The sequence below is a fragment of the Pyxicephalus adspersus genome, chromosome 4, assembly GCF_032062135.1.
Source record: "Pyxicephalus adspersus chromosome 4, UCB_Pads_2.0, whole genome shotgun sequence".
NCBI classification, from domain to species: domain Eukaryota; kingdom Metazoa; phylum Chordata; class Amphibia; order Anura; family Pyxicephalidae; genus Pyxicephalus; species Pyxicephalus adspersus.
This window is the reverse complement of record NC_092861.1, coordinates 110370042-110384873: the sequence shown is the minus strand read 5'-3', so window position 1 is coordinate 110384873 and position 14832 is coordinate 110370042. Positions and strand designations below refer to the sequence as shown.

The 14832-nt window shown below is 36.5% G+C and overlaps 1 protein-coding gene across 1 annotated transcript in view; it reads right to left on the bottom strand.

The window, feature by feature from the left end:
* Window positions 1–14832, bottom strand: part of GRM1 (glutamate metabotropic receptor 1) — a 175611-nt gene that overhangs the window by 44566 nt on the left and 116213 nt on the right. The window contains exon 3 of the mRNA XM_072410246.1: window positions 4682–4917. Within this exon, the coding sequence (XP_072266347.1) occupies window positions 4682–4917 (236 nt within the window). The remainder of the gene's footprint in view (window positions 1–4681; window positions 4918–14832) is intronic.

Below are 14832 nucleotides of genomic sequence, written 5' to 3'. Positions count from 1 at the left end.
GGGTCCTCGGCGTCCAGGTTGGGACCTCCCTGCGTTCCACTCACTTCCTAATGGGGTGTCTGGAGTGCAGGGTATGTTCCACCCCGCAACGCCGGATATCAGCCTCCTTTGCTAACATCCACATCAGACACATGGGATGCAAATTAACAGGTCCTGTTACACCCTGGTAGTGAGTATAAGTGGTGAGGACATTGGTTCAGCTTCAGTGGACCCATGGATTCTGGGAACACCACGGGAGATCTTATCTAGCGGACATATTTCCTTAATTGTGTGCCATCCCTTGGGCAATATAAGTACATTTATTTTATAATTGCTTCTTCCTACATGGTGGAGACTGCCTCCCTTCTGAAGAGGGATCTTTTCTGTGACAATGCATTATTGCCATTAAAGCCTCCTATATGGCCCATTTGTATAAGCATAACAAATTTTTTTTAAATAATTTAATGGGAGTTCTTTGCTTCCTATATGGTATAACATTAATATGTTTGTTTTTTGATATTAAAATAGCATTGGCATTTCCTTTTAGGTTATCATACATATATTTATCAGTCTAGTCCAGTTTTGTATTTATATAGATACAAAAACACAACAAAATATAAAAAATACATATATATTGTTTACAGCTCACTGCCCTGTTGCTGCCCCTATGGGATCCACATTAAACTAACTTTTTGAATACGCCTCAACAACTTATTTAAATTGTCCATTTGGATCTCTTATGTTGTCCTATCTGGATGTTGTCCCCATTCTTTTGCCTAAGTTTTGTGATGGATTATGTACCTTAAAACTAATGGTTTATCTCTGCGTATCTTGTTGCAGTGCTGTTAAATCTATTGCCTGTATAAACGGAATCCCTGATGAAGCAGATTATATCTGTGAAATGTGTTGGATTATTACAGGAAAGCTTTATCAATTGTACACTTAGGCCCTGATTTATTAAAGTTCTTCAAGGCTGGAGAGAATACACTTTCATCAGTGAAACTGGGTAATCCAGCAAACCTGTAATGGATTTCCTAAAAGTCAAGCTATTTGTTAGCAAATGTTTTCAATCCTGGACCAGATCCATTCTAGGTTTGCTGGATTACCGAGCTTTACTGATTAAAGTGTATTCTCTCCAGCCTTGGAGAACTTTAATAAATCAGGGCCTTAGGCTATGATTGTTATATTCAGCACTTTGATTTTGTGCATTGTGTTTACATTTTAAATATTAAGTAAATAAAAGGATTTTTAAAATATAATTATGTTTTTGTATATACTCCCATCTGCAAAAATGGTTTCTGTGTACCTCAAATAGGGATGTTGGCAGTTTGTATATGATGAACCTTATGACCCTATGACCCTAATGTAGGAGGGTTAAATAGCAGTGTCACGCTGTGTTAGGCCTGAGAATTGTCATGATCACCAAGTATACCATTACTTACTAGTAGTTAAGTGATTTTTACCCTTTGGCTATAGTTATACCTTTTGCCTTCCTCTGGACCAACTATGTCTCATAGGGTTTTATATCTGAACTATGTTTATTTCCCTAGTGGTTTAACTTGATAGACTTTTTTCAACCTAACCTACTTTTTATATGTAACTATGTAAATGTGACTAGCTATGATGTGACTGTAACAAACAGACCCTCTTACTTAGCTTACACATGAGGCAGAATGCAAGTATGAATTTCTTTTTACCACCAACATGCATAAATCTGCAATAAAGTTTGTTGAAATCCTATGAAAGTATACAATTGGTAGAAAATAATTGGCATTTTTTAAACAGTGAGTTTAATTTTAATTTTTAAACATATTTGCATATGAGAATAACAAGCATATAAAAAGTATGAACATTAAACTGATAAAACTTCTTTGACTTTAAGTGTGCATGGGGTGTTATGGATCACTACATTTTCAAACAACTAATTGGATATGGCTCAGTTCATATTACAATATATTTCAAATACAGCAGCAGCTCTCCTTGTAGCAATTACTGCTCTATTTGCAGTGCTCTTTTAAAGACTCCATGTATGGCAGATTCTGTTCAAATTAACCAAAGCTGAAAAATAAACCAAAACTGGTAATGTCAAGTTTTTTGACACCTCATATGAAATAAATACCCAAGTTACTACCTCATATAGACAGCACCTGTAATAAACAATATTTGAGGTTCATGAACATTCAGAAACTTTCCACTGTATGATCCAGGAACCTCTGTCTGACAGCCTTGAAAAGACTAATTATTATAGAAGTTTTTTGCAATGATTATTTATAAAGCACTATGGGGGGATAATGATGTGCAGAAAGCAGAAAACCATAGCAGACAATTAGATTTCAGTTCACTGAGGTCATATCACTTAGAGAAAGATTCTGGTTGGGTATAAGCTACTGTATTGTACTTTTCCTGATAAAGTAAACTCTCTCAAAGTTTTAAAAAATATATTATTTCTCCAAGCCAATAGGAACACATTATCTACAGCACTTTCAGTCCACAGGGAAACTGTTGTTGTTTTTGTTGAAGAATAATACTTATTTCGAAGGGCATAACTATAGCCATGGCCGTCCATATTGGCGCTATGCAACCCAGAAGCTTCTTAGTGCTGTATGGGTACACAGTTATTCAGGTGACAATAGATTTGGCACATTTGTTTGATTGGAATTACTATATATCCAATTGTGGATTTTCTGTATTTTTGCTATAAAAACAATTAACATACTACATACCATGACAATAAGCCCCCTAATGCATTGGGTTCCAACCACACATAGTAACAGACCTATCTATCCCTTTGAATCTCAAGGTACACTATATCACTTAATGCTTAACTTCTCTGATTTTGAAAACTAGCATGCATAATCTTATATTCTTCCCATTGCACAAAATCATTCTTAGTAACCACTAATGGGTTTTCACCTCACTGAACTCTTGGTATTATCTAAGGGCCCAATTATACTCTTACAAAGCACTAAATCACACTCTTGCACAATGTTTGGATTACGTGTGTCGTGTGTATATCAGTACATATGCCCATATTAGAAGCAACGCCTTGTGGTTCCATGCAATGACATGTCATCGACATGGGTTCATGTAAATGACATCCCAATGCATTAAGGTGATGCATCTTAACCAGGTTGCCATTGAAATCTAGGGTTCTTCCAAAGGTTGCTAGGGGTTCCTTGAGCAATCAGCAATTTTTGCTTAACTGGCACCAATTATCTTTTTGACTGACATTGTTTCTAGCTACCAACAATGTAGGAGGCATTTCCCACTAAGTACCAAGAGAACTACTACTAAACTTACTTGTAAATACTTTGTCATGCTTTGCATGTGGAACATAACTTAGACTTATATTTAATCTATAACACCTTTACTTTTACTGCATTTATCCCTCTACCTATAACATCTTGCCTCACACATAAAAAAATGCCTTAGGAAAACAGTAAATTACAAACACCTAGTCAGTTTGACTTAATTTGTTTCTAAAGCTCATAATTCAAGTCTGACTATACAACCACCTTTAGATTTTCTAGAAACTATGTAAAGCAAGGGCCTGCCTAATCATCATGTGAGACAGCCGGGGACTGGGGTAGGTGGGCTATACGGGGGGATTGCTATGGGGATAGAGAAGACAATACTTTTTGTTTAAACTTTTTTTTTTTAAGACAAAATTTTCAATAGGGGGAAAAGCACTACTGTATTGTAAGTTTCTGGTCCAGCAACAAGTACTCTACAGTCTTCCAATATAACACCACACTCTTTGCCTATAACAAGCCCCCGCTCAGCCTTGGGAGGCTTGTTGCACTGTCCCAAAACACATTTGCCCCTAGAACTTTTGTGCAAAAGGTAATGGCGTCTGCGGAAGGACTGACAGAGAACTAGGAGCCCACAGACAATGCAATACCAAGATTTCAGCAGAGACAAGTCCAGAATACAAAGCAAGAGATCATATACAGGTAATCCGTCCACCAGACAAGGTTTATAAGGGTAAGACACAAAGCAGAATCGGGGTCACAGGCAAAAGGTCAGTCCAGGCAGCATACAATCCAAGGGTCAGGAACAGGCGAGGTCAAAAACATTAAATTAGACGAATTCACACACCAGCCACGAGATGAGACAGCAGGCCAGATAAGCATCTCCTGTACATTTCAGAATTACTGGCTTGCCGAGATTTTGATTCAGAGATTTGCCAAGGGAATGTTTTGTTTTGAATGGGGGAGATTGTGCTCTATAATGCAGAGCAAATCCTAAAGGAGAATTTACCCATTTTTTTACCTGGCACACTTTTTGTAAATATACCTAATAGTTTTTGTGCATCTAAAGTTGAGTGTATAAATAATATACAATATATTTTTTAAACATTATGCCTTTACTACCAAGTCTAAAATTTGTAGCTGATTTTCAATTATTCTAAAGTTGGTAGATGTTTTTGTGACATTTCTGTGACATCTAGGAAGCGTGGAATACATGCATGCAACCTGAACACATACAAGTCACAGATAACAAAAAAAAGCAAAAATCAATTGATAATTCACTTTACAGGTTGTATTTAGTAAATGTTGCTTTCATTATGTCCGTGTCTTGCTTCATTGTTGCTAAGAATTTTAATGCTTATAGTTTTGAAAACATACCAACAAACATTTATTAAAGAGCTTGAAGACCATGTTCAAAAAGAGTTTGAATAAAATTTTATCAATAAAGTTACCTTTACAAATCTTTTTAAAATTTGGGTTTTCTTGTGGGTGCCCCGGTATACGACACTGGAATCGGTACTGCCAAAACTCACTAAACCACGGATTTCGGGAATTATTATCCAAGCGTAGAGTCAGAAAATATTCATCAAAGGACTTCACCTCTGGTGAACGAAGCTTCATAGTAATTCCACCACTGGCTTCAACTTCATAGCCATCTATAACTTCATCTCTGTCTGCCCAGCCATCACTGAAAGAAATACAAAAAAAAATTATTTAAATGGACCAAATTGATAAGTCAAACTAGATGTAAATGTAATACAGTATTTATTACAGGATAGATAAATTGGTAAGGTACATATATATAGACAGAGAAAATATGTATCAATACGTTTATCTATAGGCTCCAAAGTTATTTACAAATAACTAAAAAGAGCCTAACATAACATTCAGTGCAGTTGGTGTGTAGTTTTCATGGTAGGCTTTCCAATGGTGATTTTGGCTCACAAATGATGCATGAGTTAGGAAGAATCACTTATACTTATTTAAATCTTTAAAACAGCTCAGATGTTCATTTAGTGCAAGATGGATTTCCCTGTAATAAATAAGGACAACATATACGTAACTAAGCTGGAGTAACAGATGAAATGCTGGAAGTCAGCCTGTCTATTCCAATTCTAAGGTGTATCAGAACATAAGAAATAATCTGGTCCTTATGTTCTAAAATTGTTTAAACCTAACATCACCTTTAAAACACAAAACAGGTTCCAATGTGTCATAATTTTTGTTAACAAAAATGAAACCAAAATAGAGCAAACATATGGGAAAATTAGGTACACCTCATTTATTTATTAGTATAGCACCGACATATTACACAACACTTTACAAAATCTGTAGTCATTTCACTAATAGAAAATTGTACACTAATTAGAAGGGATCACAATCTAATGTGCCTACCATTGTCATATGTCATTAACACATCCTAAAATTATAATTTTGGGAGAAGCCAATTACCCTATATGTATGTTTTTGGAATGTGGGAGAGCCTGGAGGAGAACATGAAAACATGAGGAGAACATACAAACTCCTTGCAAACAGCATCCTGGACGATGATTCAATAGTTTTTTAAACCACCTTTAGCAGTAATTTGAGGTAATTGTTTACTTTATGACTTTATCAGTCTTTTGAACTTTGGCTGGGCCATTGCAACACCTTGATTATTTTCTATCTCAGCTTTTTGCTTGTGTGTTTGGGATGTTGCCCAACATCCTCACTTTGGTCAACTCTGTTTTGTTTAGCACTAACACAATAACAGCACCTTATATTTATTAATGCTTCACAGAGTTCAGGTATCAGACAGGTCTCAACATCAACTCCCCAAAGAGGACTGCATGAATCAGGCCTTCATGGTCCATTTGTGAAAAGAAGACTCTACTGAGGAAAAACAAGAAATAGAAGATAATTGCTTGGCCAATTGCTTGGCCAATTGAGATGGTTTGAGTTGAGTTGGACCACAAAGTGAAGGTCAAGCAGCCAACACGTGCTCAATACCTCTGGGCACTCCTTTAAGACTGTTGGAGAACTATTCCAATTAACTCCCCCATGGAGCTGATAGAAAGAATGCAGAGTGTGCAAAGCTGTCATCAACACAAAAGGTGTCTACTTTTAAGAATCTAAAGTATAAAACATATTCTGTTTTTTACACCACTTGTGGTTTAAAACATAAATCCATATGTGTTCTTGTAAGAGATCGCCTTAACAGTTCTCTCATAATTTTGATGTCATATCAACTTACAGTGTAGTTGTAAACTACAAATAAAAAACCTTAAAAAAGAAGGTGTGTCACATCTTTTGACTGGAACTGTATATATATATTTTGCATGGAGATATGCTATGGGATCCATATTAGGCATTGGCAGACAGGAGCTTGCAGAAAGTGGTTCAGAGCTTGACCAATTCTATACACCAAGCTTTTGCAGTATCCTAATTCTGGCAGGAAAATCTCAGCCTGAACTTGTTGTTCCTACCGTAGTATAATTGTGCATATCCTTGCTCATTAAAACCGTCCTACTTTTTTAAAGAAAAGGAAATCACATTGACTACAAGTTGTGAGGCATACAGCTAAAGAGAAAAATATTTCAGGGAAGCATAACAGTGTACCATATTCCCAATATCCAATATATTAATTCAGTTCAATACAGATAATCTGATAATGCTAGAAGAATGTGCTTAACTCATATAGACTGTAGTCTCCCAAACTTTCCTGAGTGAATACTTGGGAGAAGGGACGATTCACTGTATGAGTCAAGGATACCCACTGCTTCATCAAAGAATTACATGACACATGTACAAACTATAGGGACCAGGTAACCCAACTATCAGAAGAATATTTGTAACTAAAGTGAAAGGAAACAAAAATATGGAGCAAATAGCAGCCATCCTGGATCCCAATTTAGGGCAAAGAAACACTACAGAGCAAAAGCTCTGACTCCTGAAAAAGAATGCCCCCAATGCTCCTAACTATACTCAAAATGCCCCTAAGAAAGGTAACTCAAAAAGCAAATACCATCCGTGCCTGAGGAAAGCCAAACTATCTAATCTGTCCCAGATAAATAGGAGTCTGCTGCACATAGGCTTGGTAGCTCCGTGCAGGCTACGAGTAAACCATGAGGCACACCAGACCCTCCGATACCCACAATTGTGGGGTCTTGTGGAATTGCAGCTGATAACTCACACTGCAGNAGTATTGTTGTTGAGAGTTTCATTACCATACTGGCTTCTGTCTCCAAAGGCATCTGCTATGTCATACTCCACAGCAAGGCCCCAGTGGAGGAAAAAACTGTTTTTGAGACATCTATGCCATGTTGTCATGGCCTGTACATAAAAAAGTTGGCACTAAAGAAAATATATATTGCCTAATCACTGGTGTACTGTTAGTATAGTACTCTCTTACTTGTCTGGTCAGTTCGAAAGATGAATTTACATGTACCTGGCTGGTTGGAGCTCTTCAGGAATGCATGCTCTGTCATGAACAAATTACACCATCCTTTTTCAGTTTTACACTACTGTATCATCTGCAGTGTCTAAATACTTGCAGTGACACACAAGCCTGAATACTTGTGTGTCACTGCTGTCCAGTTTTACACTGCCGAATCATTTGCAATTACTTAAATCTCAGTAAGGGTTTAGAAATGTTTCCAGAGACAGGGATGTTTTGCTCTACCAAGAACACAGCCTAGAATACTAGTAGCGAATGCTCATTTGTAAGTCAAAGTGACTCTATTATGTTTTGAGGGTAACATGTTTGCTGCTTTGCTCAGTAGGTTAGGTGAAGCTCTGCTGACTTCAGCCAATTAATCATGTATACATAAAATCATTTATCTTTGTCTGTGCTTGTAAATTAAATTTTCACCACATTCATTAGGCTAAGTGAATTATTTTTCGCAAGATTAATATTTACTTTCCTAAGTGAAAAAACCTAAACTCCTTTAGCGAATCAAACCCTAAGAAATAGCATACTGTGAACACCCTCTACTCAAACCTCAGTGGGAAAAAGGTGCATTCAGCACACAATTTTTACATTACAGCAAGCTTAAATCACTCCTGGTTTGCAACAAACTAGCAATAATTTTGCCCTTTACAGCCTTTGCTGAACAAGGTTTCAAGTAATTTTAATTATGTGTAAAAGAGCTGAAGCCATTAACTTTAATCAAATGAATGCTTTTTAAATCAGTCTTCAATGAAGGGGAAATTATAAAAGGCAGGGAGGAAATATATCACTAAAATTGCTGCTAAGTACTTACGCAGATTGTTTTGTATGCTGCACTCTATTTTCTCTTTGAAAATACATTGAACATAAATGTCTGTCAGCTTTGTAAACTGTGTTTACTGGAATAGACATTATTGTTAGTTGTCAGTAACTATAACTGCATGTCAGATTTTATTGTCTGTCCTTTGTAAGAGAGTATAAAACAACACAGGTTGGTATGTACATGGGTTTTTGCACTAAAAGATCAACTGGCTGCCTAAGTTATTATAGCAAGATACTCCCCAGTGGAGAGAGAGTAGTATGATTTGACTTCTGGGAAATATATTTTGTGGCACAGGGTATAAAGGTGGGCAAATATTAGAAAAGAAATGCATATTTTGTTAGTATCAACCCAGTATATCAAGCCGTTCTGAATTAGGGACTTGTCTGCATATATGTGTCTGTTAATGATCTCATTTATCAAATACATTGTATATCCAGTAGTAAGTCAACTGAGTGTGTTCTCCCAATGTTGAAGACATTTTACAGCTTTCCAAGCTACTTCCCCTACCAATGTAGGGAAATACACCGGCATTTCTACCCACACAGCACAAACACCTTAATCTATTCACTATGGAATGTGACACTGCAGATGTTGATTGTACAAGACCAAGAGGTGTGAAATGTGTTAATCCACCCTATTATATTGCCCTAATCCCATCCTTAGTGTTAGGAAGTGTGTATAGGTGTTAAACCTTAAAATACATGGCTGGAAATTGTGTAAATTGTTGTCAACAGTTGCTGGCAGAAAGCCTGGAGACATAAATGTAGTTCAGCCCAGGACTTTATAAGACATACCATAAACACACATTGGCTTAGTAAAATGAAAGACAAAAACTATGTTTATTATCACCACAGTACTTGCTTTTATGAGTTAATATTCTCATTTATCCAATTTGGTATTATCAGCCTAAAGGGGTTGTCATAAGAATCAGGCTATAGGCACTCTTAATTTAAAAGTTTAAGATGCTGAAACTTAGAAGCCAGTGGGTCAGAAAGCTAGGAACCATTAGGGAAATAACAGAGTTGGGTTAGTCTAAAAGCCTAAACATGTCAAGATTTGACCGGGCCGCAAGATCAAGAGAAGGAGGAGAACCCATGGCCAGCATGTGACAGTCTATCGAGAGGATGGCTGGGACCTTTAAGGAGATATTGAAAATGGAAGGCAGAAACAAATAAATGTCCAGCAAAGTCAACTGATGTCTTGGCAATTGCTGCTAGTGTATGGGGTTTTAAAGATACAGGCAATAATGTTGGGGCTAGATGCAGAACTGTGTAAGGCCAGAAGCTGGGTGGCAATAGTGTGCAACTGCTGGATACATGGAGAACAAGTTGTTATATTTAGGTGCAGGAGACTATAGATGTTCTATTGGATGCATTTTGAAAGAATTTCTGTTAAGGCTTTTTTATAGACAGTTCTTGTACAGACTTTTGAAAACAAGGCAGGGTTGAAATTCCAGGTAGCAGACCTACTACTTTTTGGCATTTTGCCAGGTTACTGGACTGGAAATTAAGATGGAACATTTGGGTTGTGCCATGTTTGTTGAAGGTCTCTCTTTGAAATTAATAAAGTCATACATGCCCTATCCAACCAAAGACTGGACTTAATGAATTCCAGGACTTTCTCTTTAGCTTTCTTAGAGTATTGTTTTATAAAATTATCCTTGTCATCTTGGAACTGACAGATTAGGTATTTTACTTGATTGGTGTAGCATGCAGAGCATTTATCATTTACTGAATAAGGAGAAAGTGCCAGGCTACTCCAAACAATTACTGAATGCTGAACTGCCTTCATGGAGTAAAATATGTTCACTGAATCCACAACAATACATCTTATCTTCCTTAGCCAGCAGGATGTAGTAGTAAAGCTGATTAAGGTACATTTTTTTAAAACAAGACAAATGTACACCATCCAGCAGAAAGCAGGTTTTCAATCATGGAGCCATTAGAGTGATTAGAGTAGTGGCCAGACGGTTTGGTCATGACTGTACAGCAATGTAAACACATGATCACAGTACATGAATCATGGAAATATATTTACTTCACAAAATTCATATTTACTGATATTTTGGAAAAAAATACTGTCTAAAACGTATTTACTACATCACATAGTTGCATATTCAGTTAGGTTGATAAAACATTCTCCAGATAAAAACCTTAAAGGCAAAGCCCCTGGTACAATTTGCTCCATACCTGAGCTCCTCCATTATTTTCATTAGTTTAGTTGCCCTTCTCTGCACTCTCTCCAATTCCACAATATCCTTTTTTTGTGAACTGGTCCCTAAAACTGGACTGCACATTAAAGTAAAATAAAGCAAGAAACAACAAATATCCCTATTGATAACACCTCTAAATATGACAGTCTAAACAAACACTTGGATGACTAACTAGCTAAAAAATAATATCGATATTTACCAAGCACATGAACATAACCAGAATAAAATTAGATTGGGTTGGAAACTGAGCAACAGAGTCAAAAACTGAAAAGATAAGAGACCAGGGGTCAGTGACACAGGAAACAAGCCAACAGGTCATTTTTGCAACCACAGGGAGGAAAAACTCCCTAGGCAGTGTATGTTTATTCACAGGTCTGGAGCTACAGAGAGCTACCTTTTTTTCAGGATTTCCCAAGGATACATAATATCATGTGCAGGTAGAAATATACAGACATAATCCATACAGTCTCAGTATCTTAGGATCAATATGGATTCATAAATTGTGTCCTGATGTAAATTTAGGGGAAAATCTACACTGTCATTGGCATTATACCCAACAACACATGGAAAAGCAACCTTAATATGTCCTTATAAAGTGTCCTCACACACTAATTCAGAAACAGTTGACAATTTTAGCCCCTCTTGCACCCTTTATAAGCACTGTAACATCTATCCCCTATTTACGCCTAATAAGCATGAAGTATACAATGGGTAAAGGCATAGTAGCATTGTCCAACACATTTTCTTGGAAGGAAATGACAGGAGAGATCTGCTTTCATTTCTAACAATGTGCAAATCAGTATACGAATAAAATATGATTTTTTTGTTGGTTGTCTTTAAAGCATCATTTAAGCTGCAGCTTAAACGTAGTAAATTTACCATTCAGTTTGTCTATAGAAAAAAGTCAACAGGTGTATTAAGGGAGTGGGCTGCAGCTATACTACTTCCAGAGCAAAAGAAATGCCAGGTAGGTGGGCTGCAGCTGACAGAAGCTAAGCTGCTTTCATGGCAACCAGTGGCTGCAAATTACTCCTACTACTATCTGCGGAATATAACTTTGAATGCAGCCACGTGGTACGTTCTGCACTGTGTGTTTGCTTGAACAGTTTATGAGGATTGTAGATCCACAATAAAAGCCTGTAAAAGCTTAAAATTTTATTTAGAACAAGTTAATATTTCTTTTTTTTAAATTGTGTTTTTATTGCGTTTTTGTAAATACAAACAAGAAGTACAATACAGGAATAGGAACAATGTAAATATAATCAGCATACATCAGGTGAAGCAAGATACTCAACAATCTCCAAAAGAACGTATGTTCTCATCCAAAATAGAAATGTTTTGTTGAGTAGTGTTAAGGCTAAAGTCCAATGTAGAATCTCCACCAGTAATGTTGGAACAAATCACAACAAAGAAAGTAAAAGAAAAGAGAAACAAAAAAGGAACATACAACCATAGCACATTGCAGGATTCCACATGGCACCCACAGCAGACACCTTGCCAGCTGCTGGAACATTCATATGTCAGCATTGGTTCTAAAAGAGCCAGCGTCTGCACATCTGACAACAGGCAGCTGCCATTTGCTACATATAGCGTCCCCCCAAGAAGCAGCGGTTCCTGGCACAAGGAAGCAGTAAACCGGTGTGAATTTAGCATAAGTGTCACTTTTAGTGATGCTCAAACAGATTTTCTTTAAAAAATTAAATTTAGGAAATAGTATTATATCTTGGAAAAAAGATTTTCCAATAATTATTTAGGTGAAAAATGGGATTGCCTTGGTGATGAATGATTATTCTGTGGTAATAATTCAGAAATGCTCATTGAACTAGACCCTGAGAATGTTGTTCTAAAAACCAGATGATACGTTTATGAAGTAGCTACTGTAAAAAAAATCAATATCCTAGATATTAGAATGGTTTGTTCTTTTGAAATGAAATTCAGTGAAAAATCCAACTTTATTCAAACTCACACCTATACACATTTTAGGCTGTAATTTTTCTACAACATGGGGTCATTATGATGCACAGGATTTACAATCACTTTGGGATGTCCGTACTAAACCTATGTTTGTATTGGTTATTCTTTATGATATTGTAAAAGCCTTGAACAATTAACCAAATCAGTATAGAAATATGCTGTGATGCAGGAACAGATATTCTAAAATACCTTTTTCCTTTTTGATCTACAGCTATAATATTGTCATAGAACTTCCCGGTGGGGGTCCTGTAGCAAACAGCATAATATTATTGCAGCCAAGTAAATACTAACAAATCTCAGATAGCAGAAGAAGAAAAGCCTGTTATCTCTGCTCTAGTAAACTTAAGCTATGTACACACGTCCAATGGTTCTCGCCCGGGATATCGCACAATAATTTGGCGTGTGTACAGTGCCCCTCATCCATAGTCCGAGCGACCATCCTGGCGGATCCACGGACGATGGACAATGAACGATCCTAATGCAAGGGAAGGGGGAGAGCGCGCAACAGGGTGCCCCTCCATTGTTCTCCCCCCTCACCTCTCCATAGAGCAGAATGGTGCTGTATGTACAGCACTCGTTCATGCATCGTGCAGTCCTTAGTGATTGCAAAGGATCGTGAAAGATCCTTTCCAATGACTATAATTGCATGTGTGTATGCAGCTTTACACTTGGCTGCAATCTGTTATTGTGCTACTAACCCCCCTAGTGGTAATCCCAAGTGTGACTGGGGGTAGAAAGAAGTTGGTGAAAGCGGTAACCCCGAGTCACACTCGGGGTAGGTAAACCAATGGGAAGTAACAGTAAATACAGCGCTTACCTGATCCGCTGGCGTCCCACGTTGTCCATCGCCGCAATCCCTGTCTTCTTTCTTCTTCCTCCGGCGTCTTCTGCACCCGATGAGTAACCGGGAGAGTTCCCGGTGACGTTGGTGCGTGTGTACGTTGCTGGCGGGTGGGAAATTCAAAATGGATTTGTATTGTATTCAATACAAAATGACTGTATTGAATGCAATACATTGGATTTATATGTGTAAAAGCAGTACATTGTTTTCATGAACATTATACATGAACAGTATAATATATTAGTATAAGTATATTTTTTAAAGGTTTATAAAAAAAAATAATAAAAATTTATATTATATATATTTTAATTTTTTTAATTTATTATTTTTTTTTGGGTTTTGGGTTTCAAACTTTGTTATACTCATACTATTATAAAAAAAAACTGTAAAATACATTTTCATGAAAAACAAATGTACCCCTTTTAGACATATAAAACCAGAGAGAAATGTACTGCTAGGGAGGTTAAGCATTAAGATAACCATAGTCATAAGTGACTTTTTTTCCTTTTAAATAAATCTTTGCAAAATGACACAAAATGGATGTATTTATTTACATTAATTCTACTGACATTTCCATTGATTACTGTTGTGAATGTGAGCAAGGGCAGCCACATTTTGTACCCTAGGGTTATACTCGAGACAAAGTAGGTTAAATGTACTCTCAAGTAAAATTTAGGTACCATGCTTCACATTTGGATCATTTAATATTCAAGTATAAACACAAATTTGCTTTATTTGAAATAATTTCCTTATTTAGCCACTTATATAGGGTGGTATAGGATGACAATATGTTGTTCCATTTCACCATCATTAAACTGCTCCATGAAATACCATGAAGCATAAATGCATGCATTCAGACCGAAAGTCGCCAAAAAACAATGAAAGAGATCAAATAGTATGAAAACAAGTGTTTTATTTTAAAAAATTGTGGTTTCCTGCCATCTGATACACATTAGCAAACTACATGGTATTCTGCTAGAGCTTCCATTTACCTTAATGAAATAGCTGACTTGCCATGTCCACAGCTTTTATATCATAGTGCTATATTATGTCCCTGCTGGCTGTGCCAATGTAGTCTCAAGGGACAGATTTGTTCATTTTTAAAGCACATAACTGCAGTGCATTTCACTAAAAAAGAAACTTTATTAGAAAAAAATGCACTTTTACTTTAACTACACTTTTCAAGTTACATATAAGTCATTAAATCATGAACAAAAGAAGAACAATGACATTTTTACATAAGAGATTACATTTCAAAACCAAGTTACATACTTGTGATGTTCATTGATGTATTTCATGAAATGTTTACAAATGATTAATTATTTA